Source organism: Rhopalosiphum padi, chromosome 2 (genome assembly GCF_020882245.1).
Source record: "Rhopalosiphum padi isolate XX-2018 chromosome 2, ASM2088224v1, whole genome shotgun sequence".
Taxonomy (NCBI): Eukaryota; Metazoa; Arthropoda; class Insecta; order Hemiptera; family Aphididae; genus Rhopalosiphum; species Rhopalosiphum padi.
In genome coordinates, this window is record NC_083598.1 from 70,889,563 (window position 1) to 70,915,760 (window position 26,198).

At 26.0% G+C, this 26,198-nt stretch overlaps 2 protein-coding genes across 7 annotated transcripts; both read right to left on the reverse strand.

Annotated features, from left to right (window-relative positions):
• Positions 1–409: 409 nt before the first annotated feature.
• Positions 410–18,235, reverse strand: LOC132919901 (myb protein). 6 transcript variants are annotated; one of them, XM_060981817.1, is made up of 15 exons: positions 17,788–18,235; positions 10,203–10,365; positions 9,620–9,769; positions 9,310–9,542; positions 8,670–8,883; positions 8,349–8,599; positions 8,146–8,285; positions 7,963–8,090; positions 6,511–6,591; positions 5,436–5,717; positions 5,246–5,368; positions 5,036–5,173; positions 4,396–4,491; positions 1,195–1,338; positions 410–1,115 (listed from the first exon to the last, which is right to left on the reverse strand). In XM_060981817.1, exons 1-15 carry the CDS (start codon positions 17,793–17,795, stop codon positions 966–968), a joined length of 2,301 nt encoding a protein of 766 aa, XP_060837800.1. In that variant the 5' UTR covers positions 17,796–18,235; the 3' UTR covers positions 410–965. The 6 variants fall into 6 exon arrangements, with proteins under 6 accessions (XP_060837800.1, XP_060837797.1, XP_060837798.1 ...); XM_060981814.1 differs by lacking the exon at positions 17,788–18,235 and adding an exon at positions 12,032–12,244; XM_060981815.1 differs by lacking the exon at positions 17,788–18,235 and adding an exon at positions 12,032–12,243 and having other exon boundaries at positions 7,963–8,084.
• Positions 18,236–19,657: 1,422 nt separating this feature from the next.
• LOC132920888 (T-cell immunomodulatory protein) lies at positions 19,658–25,737 on the reverse strand. The gene is made up of 4 exons (XM_060983610.1): positions 25,352–25,737; positions 23,521–24,160; positions 21,311–21,966; positions 19,658–21,249 (listed from the first exon to the last, which is right to left on the reverse strand). The coding sequence occupies exons 1-4, from the start codon at positions 25,364–25,366 to the stop codon at positions 20,734–20,736; spliced, it is 1,827 nt and encodes a 608-aa protein (XP_060839593.1). The 5' UTR covers positions 25,367–25,737; the 3' UTR covers positions 19,658–20,733.
• Positions 25,738–26,198: the final 461 nt, after the last annotated feature.

Here is a 26,198-nt window from a genome sequence, read left to right on the forward strand (position 1 = left end):
CAAATATCAATTATTCTACACATCCCCATATGACACTCTGCCATAGTTATACCAGTCTCCAGAATGTGTAGCTGATTGGTATGCTTAATCACTGGATAGAAAATAATTATTATACCATGGATGCATAGAAAACAAAAACAAATCAAAAGGAATAAAACATTCAAACCTATAGCACTATCAATAAATATATAAATAAAATAAATAATACGTTTATTCATATATTTAAAACTTGATGTCACTTAAATCTTGCAAGTTTGACCTCCTGTATTAAATTTTAACACATACCACCATAGCTCCACACTAATAATTCAATATTCTGATCAAAAAAGTTTAAATTAAAAAAATAAGTTTATAATAGAACCATTAAGGGTCTACTAAAATCTAACAATTTACAGACAATAAATCAAAATTATAGTCTAAAATCACTATATTACATATTTTTTCAAAACAAATTTAATTTACATCTGGTAAAAAATCAAATCATTTATAATACAAATGAATGATATAAATCACACAAATAAAATTAATCATAATGTTAATGGTAGTGCTTATAAGCAAAAAAATAAAGAAATCAATGTCAAATTTCAAACGTGCATACATAACTAGGTATATACAAAAAAAAATTTACAATAGAATCAAATACTAGTTGAGTAATTTGTAAAATAAAAATTTTAAATAATTTACATTCACATAAAATTACATAAAACACATAAATGAAAAGTTACTAATAAATTGCATTTGGTCACTATATAATTGAAACATTAAATTACAAAATGAAAAACTAAAATAAAAAAGAAGGATCAATAAAAATAATAACAATATGAAAAACCAACAGAAATGAGACAACACAAATTAATTATAAAAAAACTCACTCAAATAATTTAAAATGTTGAAATCATAATATCGCTGGTTTACAAACCTGCTGCATGTTTTAAAATAAATAGGGGGAAAAAAATATTAAGTTTCTAGAACGATAATTGCCGAGGTTTAAATCCAGGCGTTTTAGTGCTTAGGTTTTTATGCGGTGTTTTCATTTGCAAACACTGATAAGCTAAGGCTGTCATTTCTTGTTGGTCGACAGTTTTTCCACATGTAATCTTCCACATCACATCATTCTTCATACCATACATTATTTTTAGTAAAAAAATTAATTAGTATATTTTAAATAATTTAAAAAAATAAATTGTCACATACCTTGGATACGAGGCCAGACCATTTTTGTCTGAGTGGACTTCCAATGTGTAGACGTTTGAGGACACTGCTGCCGTCGGATGACTGAGGTAACTGTCTGCGGATAACTGTTGTCTCCGAAACGTCTGGTGAGGCAGTAGAGCCATTCTGGTCATCACAAAACAATACATACAGCCACCATTTACTACACCATCACCGTAATAATAACGAATAGCTACTACTACTTATTATTATTACTTTTTCATATTAATAATACAAATAAAGAAATATTTAATAAGTCTAGAGCATTTTCAAAGAATAATTAAATTGTACATTGATTGATAGTTTAAATATTATTTAAGAATATATTTAAATGTCTGCTAATAATATATTTTTATAAATAAATACATTATTTAAATATAATTCAAATTTAATTACTTGTAGGGTAATTTTAAAATAATACAAGATATTAAGTTTCACACAATTTATTATGTTAACATAAAATCAATAACATCAGAAAAATCATCGTTTTGTATTCTATTAACGCTTGGCATCAAATTGCATATTTTTCAGCTTATGTAAGTTATACATAATAAGTAATAACTCACAAAATTGTATGATGGAATATATTTAAAAGTATTAAAAAGTGGAATATTTTGCATTTGTGCCTATTTTTCATGTAAAAAGCACATATACTAGACTATAAAATTGCTTATAAGCAATTTTTAGTGTACAATTTTCTATTCTTTACCCTATATATTAATGTAACAAAAATGAACTTCTTTGAAAATGCTATAGACTGAAATAAAAAAGACCTAGAAGATATTTATATTAATGAAGACCAGAGAAGGTAACAATTATCGATTTATTATAATAATAGGCATTTCAAGAATAATTATTTTCTATATTATCTATTTTAAATTAAAATTTGATCTGAATATAAATTTAGAAATATAAATAATATATTATTTGTATTAGTAGTTTTTTTCTTTTAATAAATATTAATTAATATGTTTAAGTATTTTTTTTTTTTTTTTGTATGGCTCATCACTATCCATTTGGTATTTAGTATAAGTTAGTACTTCTCAAACATAATTTTTTTTTTTTTTGTATTTGATCTACATACTTTAAATTAAATACATTTTTATTTAAAATTTTAAGCAAAAGAAAAAGAATTGTTGGTAAAATGTTAAAAATATCAAATAATACCCTTTTTTATTTATTAAAGATATAATATGTTTAAAAGATAATTTTGATATTTTAGGAATAAAGCAAAATCTTATCAGAATCAAGTTTTAACGGCTCAAAACCTTATATTTTATTTTTTGTTATTTTTAGTTATATTGATTATATTCAAAATCATAATCATAACAAGTTTATTATAGAAAATAAATTTAAAAAATGCTTAATTAAGTCATGCACAATATATAAGGGGAAATATAAAGGTAAATATAATTTTGAATAATTTTTACATTATGTATTGTTTTGTATTTTGAAAGAAAATACACAAATTAATTAATTTATCAGTTATTGAAGGTATTCAATTTTCTTTAGAATAAAAGAAAATATTGTTAATATTTACCCTTATAAATTAAGAAGACGCCACACAACCATTATTTAAGGGGTACAATATAGACAATTTTAATATCATTTTGATAAGGATTCAAAATTTTAAATCTTTAATATATTTCAACACTGATTCAAAGTATTTAAAAAGTGGTCCCACATCAATGGATAAGTAACTACAAGATTATATGGACAAAATGATTTCATACAGGACAAACTTACAATTAAAGTATTTATTGCAGATTTACCAAATTTTCACAATATATAAAACATTTATCATTCTCATAGTTTTTATTTTTTTGTTATCAATATTCACTAGTTTACAATAAATTAATTAAAATAATAATAACTTTACGAATGAATGATTTAGATATTCTAAAAAATAAGTTATATAAAAAAATCTCCATGAGATAACATTTTCCCTAAGCATTGTGTAAAATTAGTAAAGCTTTTGAGAATACTGTTTCCATAAGTTTGTCATGTGCAATATCATAATTGTGAAAAAATTACAGGTTGTGCAACGATCTCTTAAATCCCAATTTAAAATAAAAATAATAACAATACATTTAACAATCAAACAAAATTGCTCTAATTGCACTACTGTGCTCTACAAATACTGTGTGTAGTGAATAATATAACAAAGTGAACAAATTATACTTAATAGATCACTTCTCATTTCCACTAAAACATGTGTAACAATAAAGAAACATAGAAGACACAAATACCTATATTAAACGTTTTATAAAAACAATAAAATTATTTTTTCACTGGAAATTCTAACAAAATTTGAGAGAGCCCTTGAGCTCAATGCATTTTACTCATTAAAATAATTCCTCCAATTTATTAATTGGACACAGTCTAGATATATTTCTTTATCCAATTTTTATAATATAATAATAACATAACTTAAGGTCAGAACAATATTATTTAATGCTTTAATATTTATAAAAATGAGCAATAAATTCATTCAACAACTTCATACAATTTTTAAGAAGTAATGCATGTAGGTTTTTTTTAATTCTTACTTCTATTAAATCTACTAGGTACCTGCTGATATTTTTGAAAAAACTTTGCACTTTTAAAGTTTTATAAATTGTAATGATTATGAGAATCAAGTGCTTTTGCTAATACACCATTTGAATGAATGAATTTTTTTTAAAATTGAATTAAACATTTTAAAATCAATATAATTTTTGTGTATAATATAAAAGAATAATCCGAATCTAAAAAATATGTTACTCCCATTCACTTGCATACCCATGTATAATCATAAAATGTGGACTTTCAAACATAACTTTACTCATCTTTGCACATCGTTAAAAATACTCTCGACATAATAATTGAGTGATTGAAACTAAGTATTCAAAAGTGAGGTGCTAAACTATTGCTTTAAATTTATCCTAATTGATCTAAGGGTGCAATAATTTAAAGAGTAAAAAGAACTAGGTTTTTTCATGACCTACTCACCCAAATACCTGAAAAATATTAACAAAACAAAACAAAAAATCTAAATTACGAAAAATTAAAAATTAACAAAAAAATAATGTCAAATCTAAACACTGGCACACTCAATAAAAAATGGCAGGTTTGGTGTATGATATAATATTCACTCTTCAAACCAAATTAGTGTGGATAAAAAAATAAAAACCATATTTTTACCTTTGAAGCTGAATATTCTTCAGATGTAAATATGTTTCTGGTTTCATCAACTAAATTTGTCGAATAAACATCTTCTGCATCTGTTTCCCTTCTTGACTATAAAATAGAAATTTTACATTTCAAGTTTATCATTTTCTAAATAAAAATTAGAGATGAGTATTCCAACTCTTCAACCCTCAAACAACTCAAATTTATAGAAATTTAAACAGTTCAAAGTTTGAGAAAAATTAAAGTTTGAATTCAATCTCCAGCAACAAAAACAATTTAAATATTTCAAGCACAATTAAGTTGAAATGTTCAAGTATTATGACGTTAAATGGTGTAACACTGGAGTACCCTATTGTTTCTTAGCCATTTTTTAAAACTTTGCATTGAGGTAAAACTAAGTTAATATGTTGCTAAGCTCATATAGATAGTTGATGCAATTCAATACAGTATTAATATAATATAATAGAAATACAAGATAAAAAAAAAATATAAACTGATAGTAAATTTTTAGAAATAAAATAAAATTTGTATATTCCAAGTACATGAAATTACAAAGACAATAAACTGAGATGTTTCAGCGTCCCTTAGCATACATAGTTTACACTACTAATTCATACATAGCATAAATAATTATTAAAATAAATCAACTTACAGATGAGTCAATAGGCTGATTCCAAGAAGCTGTTGGAGAAGCCCATACTGGTGCTAGGGATTTTCTTGCTTTTTTTTGAGGTGTAGGTGAAAGAGGTTCTGCATTTTCTTTTCCACATGCAACTGTGTCGTTAGTATCCTATACAATTTAAAAATGTTTTAAAATAAATAAAATACAATAACATTTAAAAAATATATTTCAAATTATTACACAAAACATATTAGAGCTATCGGTTTCATACTGGGAATCAGAGAATTCTGATTCTTTTTTAACTCTATCTTCTTGCTTTATGTAATCAGTTATATCCTCAATTAAAGCTGATGGGGATTGAACCTAATAATATAATATGCAATATATAAGTATATTAAATATAAATGGATGATATTAAACTTAAACTTACTAAATGTTTTACACCCATTTTACGGCCAGCCTCGGCAAGGGCGATTTTAAATGGTGTAGGTGTGTGAGGAGTATTTATTCTATGCATTGTTTCTGGAGTCTTAACATCATCGCGACTCCTTCCAGCAAATTTATAAGTTAAATTTGGTGTAACTAAGGTTTCAGATTTTATTGTTTGATCACTAATATCTTCATTGGTTTTACTACTACAACTAGGTAATAGACGCCTGACAGGTGTTGAAGACGAATTAACATCAAATGATAATGATGGACTATTTAAAAACTAAAAAATAAAATAGAAAAAAATTAATTGAAGTGTTTAAAATTGTAGTTTAGATTAATAAAACAAATTAAAGGCATTAGAAACATACAACACATTGGCAAAAAAAAAAATGGCAATCATATAATAATTATACTTCTTATGAAACAGAATAGTAACAATAATTATAGCTATGAATGACCAAAAATAAATATCATAACTACACTGCCATAGAAAACAGTATAATTATATGAATTTAATTTATGTTATATAATTTTTGTTACTGTAATGTTTAAACATATTATTTACAAAAATAAAGTAAGTAGAAATGCAAAACCACCAGAAAATATGTGCAAAATGAGAATAAAACAAAAAATAAATACACCTTTTAACCTTATAAATACAATTATTATTATTTGGAAAATATTGAAGTTATTTAATTAAAAGCAAAGCTAATTAATAACAACCCTTTGATTTTTAATTGGTAATTTATAATCCAATACAAATATTATTATCTAAAATCCTTAGATAAATAAATGAATTTCTAATTATTCAAAATCATAAATACTTCATAACACCATGAAATGACTTCAATAATTGAAATTCATCAATATTAAATAGATATATATATATAAAAAAAATGATTACCATTATAACCGTGTATAGTCAAACTACAAAGACTGTTACTGTAAATGCAAAAGAACTAATTGCTTAAAAATGGATCAATTACATGCATATTACATATACATTAACAGTAGTATTTAATGAAGTATAAAACTATATACGATGGAGATTAAATCATAACATATTTACATACTTGTGAGGGACTGAACGGTAGTTGTTTTATTGGTGTTCGTTTTTCAGGCGTTCCAGGTATGCTCAAGCCTGACAAAATAGTCTAGACCACAAAGACACACACATCTCAATCTTTTTTTTAAGCAAACAATCAAACCCAATTTAAAAAAGTACCAATTTTGTCTACTTAATATTTACTCTTAGTTAAAACCATATCATTAAAAAATAAAATTTTATTTAACACATTATCACTTATACCAATTTTTTTAATTTCAAAACACTATTTTAGCAGCCCAACTTGGCTAGCTTATAGATTACTTAATCACCGAGCATTAAGCAAATGGCAAGTCATAATAACTTTAATAAAATATGTATTTGATAAATATGCAGCTTAAAACAAATTAAGTACATAAAGAACATCTTCTCTGTTGTACTTTAATGAACTGTTATGCAAATGTAGAATACTTTATATATGTATGGAAATTTAATTTTAAACCATTTAAACTATACAAAATTATTGAATCTCATTACTGGCATTGATAATAACTATGGTTTTTACTCGAGTCTAATCATAGGCATGTGGCCAAAGTTAAATGTAAACAAATAATGCTTGTAATAATTAGCTAAGATTCAACACATATAGCATGCTGAAAATCATAAAATAATCATACAAAAGTAATCACTTTATTATCTTTTTATGCTCCAATTGTTAATAAAAACTACAAAATTGTATTTTACTATGATTACTTTTACTTTGAAATTTGAATATTTACCAAGATTAAAGTGAAAAGTGTCCCATAACCTTTAAATAAAATAATGCATCCTTAAAATGATTTGCTAAGATGTTGGTACACAGTATTTGACATAATTGGTAGATACATATAAATGTAGAATAATTTAATGTAAAATAGATAGTATTTAATTAAAATAGAAATGTAGTTAGTAATAATAAAAAATAATTGAATATGTACAATATACTGATAATTTAAAAAAATAGGCATATCATTCTATTAAAAAATACTGTAGGATGATGTCATGACAATGTTACACATGAGATTTTGTTTCAATAAGCTATTTGAAATAAATGTTGTGCACAATCTCTAAGAAATGTTAAATAAACAAAAAAAATAATGAGCTATGAAATAAAAACAGAACATAAAACATCATATCAATATCATGCACTGTTAAATATGTTTAAAAAATCAATTTAAATACATATTTTATTTTATGTAGTACCTGTGTCAAATACAGTATATTAATGAAAAACCATACATAAGCACCCATATATTAAATTAAACCAATTATTATCTTACCTTTGAATAAAATAACACATTATGTGCTAGTTATTAATTCTCAAACTCATAAAAGCTTTTCAAAAATGTAAAACAAAACTAAGTGAAGTACCTACACTTATTGTATACTCTAACCATACGTAATGTAAACAAAATTAGCTTATTTTTCATTTTTCACTTACACTGCATTGTAAATTCAAGCCAATTTCAGAATATTCTGAAAAACTCCTACGCCGCCGAGTAACTTTATTGGTTGGTGAGTATAGATTTGGTTTATTAGGAGTAACAGCATCATACTGATAATCTATAACTTATTATTTTAAAATTTGATAACATTGATTTACAATTTATATTATGTTACTTACAAAGTTCTGGGCAAATTTCTTTTTTTGGTGTCTTTGTAGGGGTAACAAGATGAAGTTCTGCATATCCTTCATCGGGAGAACTACCTACAACACTATTACTAGTTTGTTGAGTTTCAATAAAACCTCCAGTCTCAAATAATCTAAGAAACATAGTACAATATTTAAACTATTGAATTAATTTTAATTTTAATTTACTTTTTTACCTGTATGGTGAATAACATGACGGTGAATTGGTTTGCAAGGGTACAGAAGCGGGTCTTGGCGGAGACTCTAATTTATAGTTAATTTTGAACACATCTTTAATTTTAATTTCATTTTTCTTTTGAGGTGTTGACAAAGAATTCAAAACTTCTGCAGCTGCAACAACTTCAGCTTTATCCCGGACATCTTGTTCAGGATCTGATTTAGACTGAGTATCGTCTGGAATATATTTTGGAGGCATCCAACTGTAATACTAAAAAATATATATATAAATAAGGGAAATTAATATGTCAATATTAATACATTTATAGATTTCAAATTACTTGTGATGGAACATCAATAGTTATGTACTCTGATTGATTAACTTGTGATTTATTAGGATGACTTTTGTTAGATTCTTCTCTGCATTCCATTGGAGCTCTGATACTTTTTGTTTTAGGCTTCAACATATTCCTACCATATACTTCTCCTTTATCGTCTATTTCATATTTCCTCCGCATAGTTGAATTCCAATGATTCTTTATAGCATTATCAGTCCTAAATATTGTCAAAATAAAATAATTCGTAATTTATTTAATCATATAATAATTTAGTATATGTTATGAATGTTGTTATACATATCATACAGTAAATGGTAATTAGAATTTAATAATAAAACAATGGTGGTTAAATATTTTAGTTCTATAATATTTAGTATGTACAACATTTAGCGAAAAATGTTTCATTATTTAATTTTTTTTTTTCATATAGATGAAGATGCATGCAAAATATTAAAAACATTTATTTATTAAATTTAACTTTATGAGCATAGTAGTGAATTTAAAATTATATTCCCAAATTAAATAATAAGTTATCTACTCTTTAAAAAACAAATGTTTTTATATTTACAATAACTGTTCTATGGTATTTGTATAGGTCTTTTTTATAACCTTAAGCTAAACAAATAATTAATCCACCACCTACCTTCCTGGTAACAATTTTGCAATTTTAGCCCATTGATTCCCCCATTGACTATGTGCCCTAAATATTATTCTGTCCTCTTCATCTGTCCATGCACTTTTCTTTATATTTGGATTCAAATGATTATGCCATCGTTCACGACACTGTTTACCTATTCGGCCTTTTAAATGTCGTGCAATTAGAGTCCATTTTTTGGGTCCATATTTTTCTACAAGTTCCAATACAGTTTCGTCTTCCTATCAATACAAAACAGTGTCGAAAACATTAATTAAGTTTATTTTGTTTATTTATACTTTACTGAAATTGAACATACTTCTTTTGTCCAAGGCCCTTTTACTAAATCGGGATTCACAACTTTGTGCCATCGTTGTTGGCATTGAATATCTGAGCGATCGTTAAAATGTTGGGCAATGAGATCCCATCGTTCTTGATATTCTTCTACAAGTTGCTTTAGCCTCATATCCTGTAGAGGAACCAAATATTAACATAATATATCAACAAATATATGTTATAACTATAATAAATATATAATATAATATAATATATATATAATATATATATGTTATATAAATATGATTCTATTTTTATTAACATATGAACACATCATTGAATTACATCATGATTGAGTATAATTATTATTGTGACAACTAAAAAATTTAAGTTTTTAAAAAAAATTGAAAAAATTAAAAGATTAATGTACAAGTTCCACATACATGTGGAAATTATACTTGTAGGATAATCCAACAATAAACCAATAGTTTAATCATAATGCTGATCAAATTCTAATGAATTTAATAATAAAGTAGAAGCCAATTAGTGTCATTTAACACATGCAAGCAATGTCAATGTACATCGTTTGGCATCATCTGCATTGAACATATTAATAAATTACCAACCTCTTCTTTGGTCCAGCGACCCTTATTGATGGAGTGGTTTGATGGTTTATATTCAACCAACCGTCGGCCATCTTCACTAGATACGATTGGGATGCCAAGTGGCATCGCATAATCATCTGAATCTTCTCCATCGTCCGTTTCACTATCGTAACCTGATCTGGACCTACAAAATTTAAATAAATAATATAAATATACAAAAATCAAATTAATATGTGCAATTTATAAATTATAACTATAACCATTAATAACTGGTATGATATAATTTAAAATCATTGTCTAAGTATATTCGCTTTCAGTTTGAAATTGTTATATTTAAAAAATGTAAATTAAAAAAAAAAAAAAAAATGAACAGGATACAGAAATACCTTACCATTATTTAATACTCATCTGAGAGCAGAATAATAGTATGTGATAGTTAAACTTTAAATCAATAATAAATTATTGTTTTTAAAAAATATATAAGCAAAAGTATTCAAAAAATGGTTTAAATAGTAAGTACAAATGTATTGTAAGTGACCTTTTTTCCTTAACTTAGATAAAAAACAATAAAAATAATAAAATAAATAAATTTCTGTCAAAAAGAAAATCTAAGTTTTATTTAAGAATTATAAATTATGACATAAGACCAAATCACTTCTATAAAAAAAAATGAGGGTTACAGACCGTGAATCCTGTTTCCTGAGTCTTTCTTAAGGGGTATACAATTATAGACTAATTATAGTGGCATTCAAAGAGAAAAAAGCTTTACAAAATAATAAATATAAAATACAATATTACAAACATCCAACACATATTCCTACTACAATAATTAAAAATAAAAACACAACAAAAGACTATTTTGACTGTTTTAATTCATTTTTTAAATTTTTTAGTTTGGTTTCTAAATAAGCATTAACGTATACTAGTTATACTGTCATATTAACACTTAAACACATTATACAAGTATTTAGAACTTGTTATATATAATAATTATAAATACCATTTTAATAATTGAATAATCAGTCGTTTATTGTACTTATAAATATTTAAAAAAATACTATTTAATATTTAGGTTCAAAAATATAAAATGTATTTTGTATATAATGATAAAATTATATATTTTTTTAATAAGTTGAAATTGTTTTAAGTAAACCATCAAGAAATTTAAATGATAAACAACTTTTCACATTTATCAAATTGGTTTATAATATAAAAACTGATATAATGTATTGCAGATGATAAAAAGTAGTTTTTAATGTTTTTTTTAACTGTTTATATTTTAAAATATTCACCAAAGTACATGTGTTTTATTAAAAATAAATACAAAAATCGGTGAAAATAAATTATTTTTAAAATTGTTCAATACTAAATAAGCAAAAAACGAAAAAATAAATAGGTTATTAGTCATTAGCTACTATTAACATTGTAAATTGTATGAAAAAATAAGTCTCATATTATAAAAATGGTGTTTTAATTAACATTTCAGAATGTATAGTCTTTACTCAGCAAATAATTAAAAAGTATTTAAGTATGATAACCATTAACAAAAACGAAAACATTTTTACTAATCAGACCCTAAACTTCAACATAATATACATTATGTTTTATGACTATAAGCCAACTATGATAAAACATTAAAAATATTTCAGCATTTAGTATATTATTTGTAATAGTTATATATTGTCATATGAAGAAAACGGTAGAAGTTTTAATAGAAAATAAAAAACAAACATCCAAAATTACTATAGAATTTATTAGTTGGAATTAAATCATCTATTCTCAATAAATATCATTAAAAGTAGTTACTAGTTTTTACAAAAATGTTTAATATTATTCATTTAAAGACTTACTCGTCGTTTTGTGGTACTAAATGCATTCGTTTATTATAAACGTTTTGATGTTCTTGATAACCACTAAGGCAGCTATAAGGTCGTTTAGACATGGAGACATTCAATAAAACTATCTAATTTTTAAAAAAAACTTGGAAATCTATAAAAGTTCAAAATAATGAACAAAGAAAAATACGTACGAAAAGTACTACGCCACACTATAATACCACACTACTATTGCTGTATGGCGGGAGAACAGAGGCCAGGTGGTACAAGACAGCTGGGGCATTGGCTAGGGGATCAACTAAGCAGCAATACAACCCCTCCCATTCGCATTACGGACATGAATACTTGATATACATGTAGAAAAAAGAGGAAGCTGATTTCCTAACAAGAGAAGAAAGGGGCTCAGCCAAAAAAAATAATAATAATATATTAAGTGATGCAACATTGAATAATAATTTAAAGAACTAGTCACTAGAAAACACTTGCATTTTAGTCAGGTCTCGAACACCTTTTAACAATGTTGCAATATTATATCTTTTTAATGCAAACATAAGGTAATACATTGCTGCATAGGTATATGTGTAAGAAAATATTCCCAAATCTACGTATTAATTATGCACATCATTTCACGTGGAATTTGATCCATCTTAATAAATCAAAAATACAATATTGTTCCGTAAAAAATCGAACTTCAATTTATCATTTAATATAAATCACAACCCATTTATAAAATCTGCGATAAACTTAGTGTATCTCTGTAAAATATAGTAAAATATCAGTTTCAAATAAAACCATACATTAATTTACGATTTTTTACGTATTACGTTGATTTTTTAAAATTATTAAATATTGTACTCCCATAAAAGTGGACTTCTGTTTTTCTTTGTAAAATATGTTTATTTTGAAACTTATAGGTACTACATTATTCTATGCATAAAATTATAAATATACATGATTACGTAAAAATGTGAACCAATACAGTAACAAACATAAATCTTGGATCTAATTTCTGGTGAAAAATATTAATGAAAGGCTTACAACATCATGTATAATATAAACACATTAATATATTTATAAAATAAACATTAAATAGAAAACAAGGGTAATATAAGAACTCGATATCCTTATTTAGAAAAACGGTTCCGTGATAAGAAAATGTATATTTTAATATTTACATCCATCAAACTATACTTGAAAAGTAAAATGCTTAGAGAATTTTCCCATTTAAATTTTCGGTAACATGGGTTTGTCGTTGAAAAAAACTAAAAACAATAAACCCCGTTAATTTTTCCATAACACTCGTTTCTATCAACTTTAATTTTATTAACACGGAATATTTTTAATTATTACAATCACTATATCATTATTTTATCCGCTATCACGTGGTTTAAAATTATTGAAACACTACACATATAAATTTAGGGATTTCAAGATTTTACTTCCTATACAGTATTTACCCATATGATATATTATCTTGAAATAATAGAGATACCATAATTGTATTTTTTTTTTTTATGAGATTAACGGGCTCGTGCCTGTATAATAATACAAAAATATTCTCAAAAACTAAAAAAATATATTAAAAATCACGATGTTAATGAAAATAAAATGTTGACACCTCCAAATTTTCAGAATAATAAACTCTACAAAACAGCTATTTTCAACTTTTTTACCAAAACATTAAATTAAAATATGAAATACATGTAATCTTTGTGAGTCTTAAAAATAATATAATTATATCTCCATTATTTCAGGAGATATTGCAATGGGTAAATCCTCGCGGGACACCTGTATAACATATAGATTTCATGAAACCTAATGTATGAATTCTAATTATAAAAGTTTAAAACTAATATGTTGAAATAGAAATAGCAATTTCCAAGATTTTTTTCTATATTTTTAGCGAGTTGTCGAATGTTTTACCTTACGGTTTTACTATAAATAAAACTACAAATTGAGAAAATCGACAAATTAATTTAAAGTTGATACAAACTAGATACTATTTCTATCATTAGATACAGGAATAGATTATAACAACTCACAAGAAACGTTTGGCCCCCTGATATTGTATTATTGATATTATGTAACATTAAAACGTATATTTTTTATCAAGACATTTCTTTACAAATATATTTAAAAATACGCAGGTACCTACAATAAACAAATTATAATATCACAGGATATCGATTCTCAGCGTTTACCAAAATACATTTTTAATAGTTAACATTGAACATATTTTTCAAGGGAGATTACAATTTTTATTAAAGGATTATATTCATTTATGTATAGTAATATATATGACCCTGGATCCAATATTTTAATCAGGAACTTACAGTGATTAAATTATTTTTACGTTCAATTATTATAAGTTAAAAATAAATAATAATAATAATAATAAATTTATAGGAGAAAATCACAAACATAATTTGTAATTGTGGATTTGAGTAATTGTGTAATTAAGAGGATCAGTTCTCTGAGAATATTAATGCACTACCTATTTATTTTTTTCTCCAAACCACGACATAGTAAATTCGAGTTCAGCAAAATCAACTTTACTAGCTTTAATTGAATTGACTCAAACTTAAAGGTATTAGAACATTATCTGTATTTGTTCAATTTATTTTAGGATAATTGAACTGGTATACAAGTAGGTTACAAGTGAGTATTTTAAATATTACATTTAAAAATTAAATGACGTCCACTTAAGTTAGAATTATTCCCACAATCAAATATTGAGCTTACAACAATATTACAATACTAAAAAAAAATTCGATCCACCCCCTCTACAAATACACACAACACAAACTAATGGGTCCACATACATATATGGGTCGAAACATAATTTTTAAAATTTATATCAAATAATTCTCGTAAACGCTATACCCGCATGTGATGTCTTCGCATTTTAACATATCAAAACATGCGTTCAGCACTTTCAATTTTGTGTTAATATCACAGTGAATTGACCAATTAACAAGCTTAAAGGTAAGCATATTAACTAAGTGATTTTTAATATTAACTAAATCATACATAGCTTTAAAATTAAAATATCGATAAAAAACTATGTAAAAAATGTACTTGGTTGTATATCATTAGGTGTGAAATAAGCCATTAATAAGTGCAGTATTAAAAAACTATAAATGTAAAACTATGTAATTTATTACTCTTATATTGTTTGAAGGGGCTTGTTAAAATGTATTTAAGGGAGGGGGAACGGATACGCATACCAAGTTCCCCATCACTATTTATGCCACTGGCTATAAGCATTTAATTCTCTAAATGCCTGGCTTATCTTATAAAAAAATATTAAATATTATGAAAAATAGCTCTCTTACTACTCAATAACTTAATAGTAAATAATATACTTGTTGTACTATATTATGGCTTATGTTTAGCAAACTGAGGGAAAGACTGCTTACGCATTACTTATATCCCTGTTGAAATTAATTTATTTATATAACTACATATCTAATATAAGTAATTTAAAACTCATTTTCAGTTCTTGCTTACTTTTTTAAATTGTTTTTATTTTATTATTTAAACTTAGTTTTTAAAACTAACTAACTTATTTAATTTGTAGGTAGACTTTGTATTTAAAATTGTAATGACTAAAATAATATTACTTATTCTTTTTCCATCTATACTCAATACCAATTGCCAACAATCGTCATACATTAACAACCATATTAATTGTTAATACATTTTATTCTACCTCATTAAATAGATTAAAATAATTTATATTTCTTTGTGAAAATAAACACAAATAAACTACTAAACTTTAAATATTAAATAAATACCTCAAAAAATAGTTGCATATTTAACAAACAATATTATTAAGACAAGTAAATTTTAATATAAAAAACTTAATAAAAATATTACCTTAGATATTTATAAAAAGCAATGTTTGTTTTAATTTAAGTACAATAAAATAATAACAGAAATCTTTTTCATATTTTACATGGACTGATACAGTTAAAGATTAAGTTTGATACCTAGTATAACAAAATTTTTATCTCAAAAACTATAAATATGTTATGTTGGTTGTGGTATCATAAATCATCTATCATAATTATTGTAATGTACATTTATAATAGCTCACTGGTATCTTAAATTATGTACCAAAAAAATACATACAAATAGCTTACACTAAAATTTATACAAATTATTTAAGTAAACTTAGGTAATTATAAATGTATGAAAAAGCATGTTTTATAATATATTATCAAAAAGAAAAGGATAGGATATATTAGAATAATTGAATATTATATTTATTAAAAAAAAATCATATTTCAGTAATAAACAAGCTTGTAGATTAGAATTTTTTTGACAGTATAGTAACAATATGTTGCTCATGTAAGACATTTTTTTATCGTTGATTTATAAATAAATATTTGGGTATTTCATATAAGAATAAAAATCCATGTTTATCAATTGTATTTAAAAAATTCACTACATTTTTACATAATACACATTATGCTCATATTATTTAATAATCTTCTTAGTGAAACTAATATTTTAATAAGGTAGACAGTTTATTCATATTGACATTTATCAATCATGAACATATTTAGTATAACAAATATTAAAATATAAAATAAATTATAAATTTTTATGATTGTTATCTAATAGTGAATGTCAATATCACTATCTATAGCTTACTCTTATCCACCAAAATTTGATTAAAAATGATAAAAATATGAATTTTTAAAATGAATAAGTGAATCCAGTCTTTGCAGAATATCCAAACAAACACTAGGGTAATAAAATAGTTATACATAATAATCTACTAAATCTATTAGTTTGTGTAATTCTATGTAAATAAATATGTTTTAATGTTTGTCATAACCGAAGTACACTATGGTACATCATTAATTAAGAAAAATAACATAACGTGTAATTGGCAAATGCGTGACCATTTATACTAAGAATACATACACAAAATAATTGGATTGATTCATAGCATTATTTATCATTTAATAAGTACAGGATGCTATTATCGGACTGTGAGTGATTATTTTATCAAATCACATAATGAGTATCGATCATGGCATAGTTTAAATACTGAAAAACGTATATTATTGACTCAAAATGTAATCAATATGGATAAAAAAAAAACTCAAAATTCGATTCGCCAAGTATTGACTGGAAAAAAAAATTCTCTGATAACACTGACAAAAGGCGATAGCTGTTGAAATATATTTTACAGGAATAAAAAGATCAAAAAATATTACAATTGTTTTCGGTATTTATTTTTCTCGTGTAAATGACACGGGATCATGTCCCCGTCACACCCGCTTCCAGACACACACACACACACATCCCACAAAAACCCTCATCAATCATACCTCATAACGATTCAAAAAACAATTGTACCAAATAACAGCGTTGGTGGCAATCCACCATCGGTCAGATCGTCAGATTCATTGGCAGTCAGCCGGAAAAGTGCACGTTTTCCTAGCGGTGCGTTAGAAACGTTCGAAACGCTCAACCGACAACGGACCAAGGTCACGGGAAATTCAAAATTAAGCATGCTGGGCGACACGTCTCCCGGAACTAATGTTCCGACTGACCACCAAAAATGTCGACATCGGGGCGACGGCGAGGGTAGAAAGCGTGTAAGAATCCGTCGACGTAATTTAGTGCGGCAGACGATGAGAAAAAGCGATACGGCTAATAACTTATGTTGTGTAAATAAACGTGTAAATAGATAAAAAAAAAAAAAAAAAAAAAAATGATACGCAGGCAAATATGTAACTGGCGTGCGGTCTCACCTATTCATTTATCGACCAATGGTGGAGACAATGACCGTTATGACGACGTAACGGCCGACGACCGTCGTTCCGTTTGATTTTGAATGGCCAACTGCTGAACGCTTCCGGCCGTCCTCCCGATGGCTAGGCGAACGGACATAGCATACTACAATAGATTACTATCCTAACGGACGTTTCGTACTTTCGTAGCGCTGGTCACCGACACCGAAGTCTGGTCGCGTCGTGTACTGCGGATGGCAATATCGTGAGTGGTTGTCGTCGTCGTCGTGACGTTACGTGACGGGGACGCGGCCGGGCGTACAGCGCATTCAAAAAAACAAAAAAAACGTACGGAGGTCGGAGAGCAACAAAATATTGTGATTTTGTAATTATTTTTTCATGTTTTCGTTATTCTGTTTTTGTACTACTGTTGTCTGTACGAACTGCCGAGTGCCGACCGTATACGCTAGATGCTGCTAGCTGCTGCTGTTCGGCAACGGTTGGTATCTATCGGTTCGCTCGCCGATTGGTCGGCCTCGGCGGCCGTCGCTGGAGATTGTAATATTGTATTCGGGACGTTTTCGTAACCACGATGTTCTAGTTCCGGTTGCGCAGTGTAGCCACTCGTCGACCACGCCAAATTCCCCAGGTGGATGAACTCCACGGGGTCACTACTTGTTTGTTTTTGTTATTTGTTGTCATTGTTGTTGTTACCTATGTCGGATGTGCCGATTGGCGAATGATCAGTGATCGCCGATGAGATCATTGAGATCCTCCGAACCTTCCTACTGAGTTCTTATTGTTCTTAGTTGGTTGGTTACCGGGTGGGCGATATCATGGTAAAATGGTCAAAAAACAACTTCGTTTATAGAATTTGGTTATTATAATATCATACGCTCATAAATTTTTTTCTATATTGACATTAAAATTTTTTTTTACAGTTACTTGAAGGAAAACTTATGGATAACCTTGTATTGAGTTTTGTACCTTATACCTTAGGTATAAATCACATAACACAAAAATTTACGAATTTTCTACTTCAAAATGCCTTGCAATTTTTCGCGATTTTGATATATTTCGTAAACATTTGAACTTTAAATGCTTACAGACTAACGATTTTTGATTATTTTTTTTTACTACGATAAATACAACTTATAATAAACCTTGTATTAAATTTTAAAGATTTATTTGGCCTAGCGAAATTTTAAAACTGTCTGCTTGATACCTCGCATACGGTATACCCGAAAAAAAAACCTGGAATGATCCTACTAGGTATAAAATATTGTCACAATTAAGTCTACCAGTTACCTTCCATAGTAGCCCTATTATCATGTAACTTGTACAAAAACCATTAAAATGATTTTAATATCTTGAAAAATTAAGTTCTAGCATGATATAGTTGTTTTTATCAAGTATCAACTAATAAATAATTTATAGTTTCCAGATTTTCAACTATTAATTTAAATGAAATGTTAAGTTCAAATGATCATAGCAATTTAGCAGAATAAAATACATTTATAGTACTATAAAGTATATAGTTCAGACGTTCAGTTAACTGTTAAGTATAACAAAGTATATTAACATAGTACATAGACTGTTATGTAATGCTAAATAAAAGAAACCAAAACAAACATTAAAAAATAAATATTGGATTTAGAATAAGGCAACAAATGTGAATAGCTGTAAGAAATTTCCAAATTCTGTCAATTAGATTATTAAATATAAATTCAATTAATTAATTTTTTTATTGTACTTAAATTACCAATACATTATGATTCACTGATGAAAAATATTTTTATACATTAATTACCTACCTATATTTTATTAGGAGAAAATTATTATATAAAAAGTTTAATAACTACAATTGATTTTAACAAAATACACGACATAATTTAACAAATATAATAATTTTATATTTAATTCATGTTTTTACAATTTTATGCATATATATATATATATTTGTTTATACTTTATATTTACATATTTTGATATAAAGTACTTATAGAGACTATAATTAATTTAATTAATAATTGATAGTCTTATTGACTTTAAGCAGAAGTGATCAAATATACCAGTTTTGGTTTTACAGTTGCGTAATGTTTTAATAAAGTATAATAGAATAGACAAATGATGGAAATAAATGAAAGGCAAAAAATATCATGATTAACACATAAAAAAACAATTCTATCAAAAACAATTATAGCATAAAATATTAAAATATAAATCACATGTTAATAATAAATAAAAAATTTTCTTTTATATAATTTTAAATATAACATTTAATGTAATTATTATACTTATCATATTCTACAATTCAAGGCTATATAATTGTTATTTTTGATATTGGTGATTAATAATTTTTTTTTCTAAATATAATTACATATTTATCAAATTTTAAAACACCTTGGATAGGGGACAAACTACATATCTTAATGTTACAGCCTTATTAATAATTTATAATAATTTATAAATTCCACAAAAAATATATCCTTAAGATGTATACTTTTATATCTATAAATAGAATTATTTTTTAAAAACAATAATCTTGTTTAAAAAAAAAATATTTATATATTAAAACAGATAGTACACTTTATTAAACAAAAAATAAAAATACATATATTCTTAACTAACTTGCTGTTAAAAATATAATTATATTTTAAAATTTTTGATTTATTTTCTATATCATGCTTTTCTATTAAGATTAACATTGCATTAATTATTTTTATACTTGGGTCCACATTTGTATTTTACATTTATAATAGATCAGCTGCTAACTTAAAATAATAATTGGTTGAGATTATTAAACTAAACTTAGATATTTAGATATAATGTTTTTCAACAAAATTAAAATTTTAATTAGGTAGATATAAAGAAATATTGCATTTTTTTATTATTTAATTAAAAGTAGGAATAAAATAATAATCACAGTAACAGAACATAAAAATAACTTTACAAATTTGCATACTTTTACATAGCATCAAAATGAAATTTATGTGCTTCCTGGCGTTTTTCAATACGATCTTCTTGACGTTCTTTAAAGTACAGCACTCCAATTATAACTAAAATAAGTAGGCATGTTCCTGCAAGCGCAGCTGCACTTTGAAATATTAAACGGCTTGGTGTCACAAACAATTTAGCATTCCATCTACTTGGATCATTTATTGGATTTGGAATAACAACCATTTGGGAATTTGGGATAATTTGTGTCCATGAACGAGTTTCATTTAAAACCGAAACAGTAAGTTCATCTACAAAGTTGGGAGTACGGCCAAGTCCAAATATTGTGTAAGGCAAATAAAGAGAATAATACGCAGACTGGGGTAACTGTGTAGCAATACCCTGACGTGGATATCCATCTTGAGTAGTAGTCACATAACTAACTTTTGGTCCAGGCAAGTTAGTACCAAATGTACGAGATTTTTTTCCTAATCGACTAGGTAACATTTCATACTTGCTATTTGTCAAACCAGTAACCACCATAACCTATAAATAACAAAATAAGATTAAAAACCTATACATCTTTTTACTTACAAAATTTACTTACTTTTAAAAAGTTTGCATCATAATCCAAACTGTTTTTAAAAGCTGACATATTGTACTCTCCATTACCTCCACTAACCAACAAAACATCTAATATACCATTTTGAAAAAAATCATAAAATGCGCCCATAATGTTATTATTGTCACCATTCATTGCCTGAAGTAAGTCCCATCGAACAACAAACGTTCTGTCAAATCCATCACAACCTGTCGTACATGCAACATTTTCCATTAAAATTACTTTTGTTTTTTTTATATTGCCGCCAAGACATAATGTGCCTAATAAATCAGGATAGCCATCCATATTGAAATCTCCAGGGCGCACTGTAATTGTTTCTAGGTATGGTACATTAGGCATTGGTGGTACAAATCCCCAAACACTGTTACCATTATGGAAATTTATGCCCAAATTATACCAGCGAGTTGAATCATAAAAATAAATAGTGCTATTGGTACATTGTGTATCAAAACAAACAGGCACAATATGATCCATGCGTCCTTTAAGTTGTAAATCCATGAAAGCAGTTTGACCAACATTTGAAACCTTTAAATTGTCCGGAAATGAGATAGTTTGATTATAAATAAATGCACCAGCTTCAGAATCAGAAAGCCACACTTCATATCCTTTTATAGTTGTTAAATATAAATCAGGTGCTACATCTGAAAATAAATAAATAAATAAGTATTAAGCAAAAATTAGGAAACAATGATCAAATTAATCAAGTATATTAATAGATAAATCTTCCCTCATAATATTTTTTGATATTTTTATTATAACTTAGTACATTATAATATTTAAAAAAAAGAAATAAAATTGCTTTATATCCAAACAAATTTTTAACAAACTCATTTAAAAGTTTAAAACATTATGTAATTTTGTTGCATTTTTATCGTTATGCTTCAACTACATGGGAAATTAATAATTTATTTTATTTTGTAAGAATAATTTTAGATAAGTAATATTATGACCAAATAGTAAATTTTCAAGGACCGCTATACCGACATTTGCTTCCTCTGTCTATCTCCCACATAATACAGAGTGATTCTTTTATCATTGTACACTCATTATTTCAAAGTGTTGACTTTTTTAATTTTTTTTTTCAAAATATTTAGTTTTATGCTTTTCTAAAACTATATAACATTTAAATTTTTACACCTTTATATATAATAGTAAAATCACTATCAACTTTTGATTTTCAAATGGCAGCCTATATTTAAAATGTCATAAAATAATAAGGCTATTTCATATGAATGTTAACGTTAAAATTATTATTTTTCATTTAAACGTTAGTGAGTTATAGCTGCTCATAGTTTTACAGGTTATTACGGCTATGAGGAGTTGATTAGAATACAATTATTTATTTATTATCAAAACCATTGGCATACACCATAGAGTAATACACTGGCATACACCTGACTATTAAATATGAAAATATGTATCTCTTATTATTAATTACCTATGTAACTACTGATATACACAAACAAGAAGTATTATACAATTTGAAAACCACCTAACGTTGAAAAGCTACATCTTGCTAACGAATTAATGAAAAATAATAATTTGAATATTAAAATTCATACAAAAACTGCTCTACTATTTTATGACATTTTAAATATAGGTCGCCATTTGAAAATCAAAAGAAGATAGTGATTTCACTATTAAATATAAGAGTGGAAAAAATAAAAATATTATAGTTTTAGAAAAGCATAAAATTAAATATATTGAAAAAATTAATACTTTTTGAAATAATGAGTATATAATGATAAAAGAATCACTCTGTATAGAAACAAAGATATTCCATTATTTCACAATTACGAATCTCTGGTTCAGTTTAGGGCAAAGGAAACTAGTATATATTTTATAAAGAAGTACATTTCCTATACATTGACCAGATAGATTTTTAATATTTACATTTTTTTTTAAATATAAGCATGTTTTAATTTAAAATAATTTTGATTATTTTTAACCATTAATAATTTATTAAATATAATAAATCTATCCAGTCAACGCACAGGAAAAATTCTTCTTTATAAAATATATAATAGGGCCTTTAGTCTTTACTCTTTACCCTAAACTGAACCAGAGAGTTGTAATTGTGAAAATACTGAATATCTTTGTTTCTATATTATGTCGGAGATAGAGAAAACAAATATTGGTGTGGCAGCCACTTAAGCTGTTAAATAAATAAAAATAAAATTATTTTCAAAACTAACCTCCACCTATGTCTACAAATCCGTGTGATTGGGGAATTCTTATCGGTTCAGAACTATAATTTTCCATTGCCATTTCTGTAAAGTTTCCAGTTGAATTGAATAGCCAAAACATTCTTTGTGTTGTACCATTTGACATTTTTTTGACACCAAATAAATCAACTATCATATTGGTATCATAGTTAATAACCAAAGGTTGATCAACAATAGTGAAAAGAGGTTTATCTTCATTTGGACATGCCAAAACATTTAATCCTCCCCATAATATATGTACGTCCAAATCATTATTCTGTTGATTTCCTTTAAACCAATTAGAAAATGCTCCTGATGCTGTTATATTTTTTACAGTAACTAATAGATCCATAAGAGCGTCTCCATTGAAATCTCCGGGCACCACTGATGTAATTTGATGTTTATTAAACTTGCATTTGGTTTGTGTACCAGGCTTTAAAAATGGTTCAACATTGGAACCAAACATAATTTCAATAGATCGACCTTGATCTTTAAGGACGAACATATCTGTAAGTTCATCAGAATCAAAATCTCCAAATGCAGCGGGTTGACCTTGAACATAATATCCAAACACTGGATACGTGATGTCAATAGAGACACATGTATGACTTAAAGCCACTAATAAAAATATCTAAAAACAAATTTTATGAATTAATTTTAATAAATTTGTATTAATAATTAAAATATCAGGGTGAAATCAATATATTTTGTGTGTAAGGTATATTACTTTAGATGAATAGGTAACAAATCAATTCATAAAATATATGGCTAATATACCTAATTATCAGTATTTTTTAAACGTTTAAATTTTAAAGCAATTAATAAGTGTATAAATATCATAATTTAAAAATCATAACTATCTTCAAAGTAAAAAGATTGAAAAAATACCTCCAACAAAAAAAATAATTTGTAAATTTGGTATGTTACATATTTGAAAGACGAAGACAACAAATGTGAGTGTGATGTCCTGATAAAATTATTAATGTAATAATATCAAATGGTTACCTATCAAAAAAGTATTAAAAACAACTAAACTCTAATTAGATTTCTTGAAAAATTGAATAATTTTGAAGTTTTGTTTTTTATAAATGTAATATACAATCTGGGTTTATGACACAATAAAAATATTTTCTATGTATATAGATGGCACGAGAAATAAAACTAGTCGAAGAAAGTAGCTACCCATTTATTATAATCTAATTTTTTAATTATCTTGAAGATCTCGGCACCACTTACGCTTCAAGCATCTTGGGAGATTACTAGGTATAGTATCAGAGGCCAAATTTTTTATGAGTATAGATTTTTACCCTGATTTTATGTTAACCTAATAAGTTGTGAAATCCCTTATAAAAGGATTTGGCCTCCTCATTTATTGTTTTTAGTTGTAATCTGAATGTAGTGTTTAATTTGATAAGTAAGGAAGGGTAAGTTTCCTGAGGGTAATATTTTGGAATGTTTGTATTTTATTAATATTTGACTTTTGAATTACTCTACAACTGACACCCATATGTCCATATTAGTTTTAATAGAGTTCTATACATTAAAAGTTTGATATCTTTAAATATGAATATAATAAAAAGTTGACAATAAATAGCTCTATATTAATAACATATAAATTGAATTTAGTACAAAAAATGATTTGTATTTCATTTAGTACAGGCAATTAATTTGTTAGGTAGGTACCTACTTAGAGTAACTTAAATCAGGCATTCTAATATAATATGTAATGAGCATATTTTACAAATATATTAGTTGATTATCAATATGTGATTATATTTAGGCATTTATATATGATTTAAATAGATGCTGTTGTAATACTTACACCAGTTGATATCATGATGGTTTCGGTAAATGTATAAGTAACAATAGTTTTTGAAATTTCACCCAATCTGCTGAATTGACATCATAACAACATTTGCCTAATTAACCGTTTGTATGCTGTACATACAATTATTGATTATTCCTTGAATATAAATTTTCGTTCGTATTATTAAATGGATACTTTTGAAAACACGTCAAACACGAATACACGATGTAAAAATACTATATATTTCATGAAATTATCTAAGTTCTATACGTTATAGATAATCAGTATCAGTGAATAATGTATTACTGTATTAAAAATATACAAATACCTATTAAAATATCACATTTTAGAATTTAATTCTTCAAAAGACGTCAAATAAAAAATTGTATGTGGTATCGTGGTTAATCAATAATCACTTATCATTATCACTATTTGTTGTTTTATTGTATTCAACAGTGTTAACAAACATCGTCATCAATGTTTAAATTATTATCATAGATCAATATTATGTTACGTTACAAAAATACAAAAGTTTAGTTGTTTTATGTTTAGTACTTTACTACAGTAGGTAGTTTAGTAGGTATTACATATAAACGTTTTTTGAATACGATTATACGAGTAAAATGTTAAATAACTTAAAAATTGTATAATAGGTACTATAGATTTTGTGTACGTCATACCCGTATATTATGTTATCCCCGTCTTACACACGTACGACATAGGCAAAATGCGTTTACGCAGTCTGAGTAGAATTCGCTCAATTTTGTTTCTAGAGTAAATATACCTATTATAAAATGTAAAGATGACAATATTTCGAAGGGAACGAAGCTGAGTTTTTTCTATTATTCCCAATATAACGTTC

Bases quoted from the DNA above. Each gene is read 5' to 3' on its own strand.
- LOC132919901 (XM_060981814.1), bottom strand. From the start codon at position 12,123: ATGTCTAAACGACCTTATAGCTGCCTTAGTGGTTATCAAGAACATCAA. The intron at 1,339-4,395 runs GTAAAAATATGG...TGTGATGACCAG, and splicing joins AAGAATATTCAGCTTCAAAG to AATGGCTCTACTGCCTCACC. The intron at 1,116-1,194 runs GTATGTGACAAT...TATGGTATGAAG, and splicing joins GGTCTGGCCTCGTATCCAAG to AATGATGTGATGTGGAAGAT.
- LOC132920888 (XM_060983610.1), bottom strand. The intron at 21,967-23,520 runs GTTAGTTTTGAA...ATTTATTTTCAG, and splicing joins ATTTGTAGACATAGGTGGAG to ATGTAGCACCTGATTTATAT. The intron at 21,250-21,310 runs GTAAGTAAATTT...TGTTATTTATAG, and splicing joins ATGATGCAAACTTTTTAAAA to GTTATGGTGGTTACTGGTTT.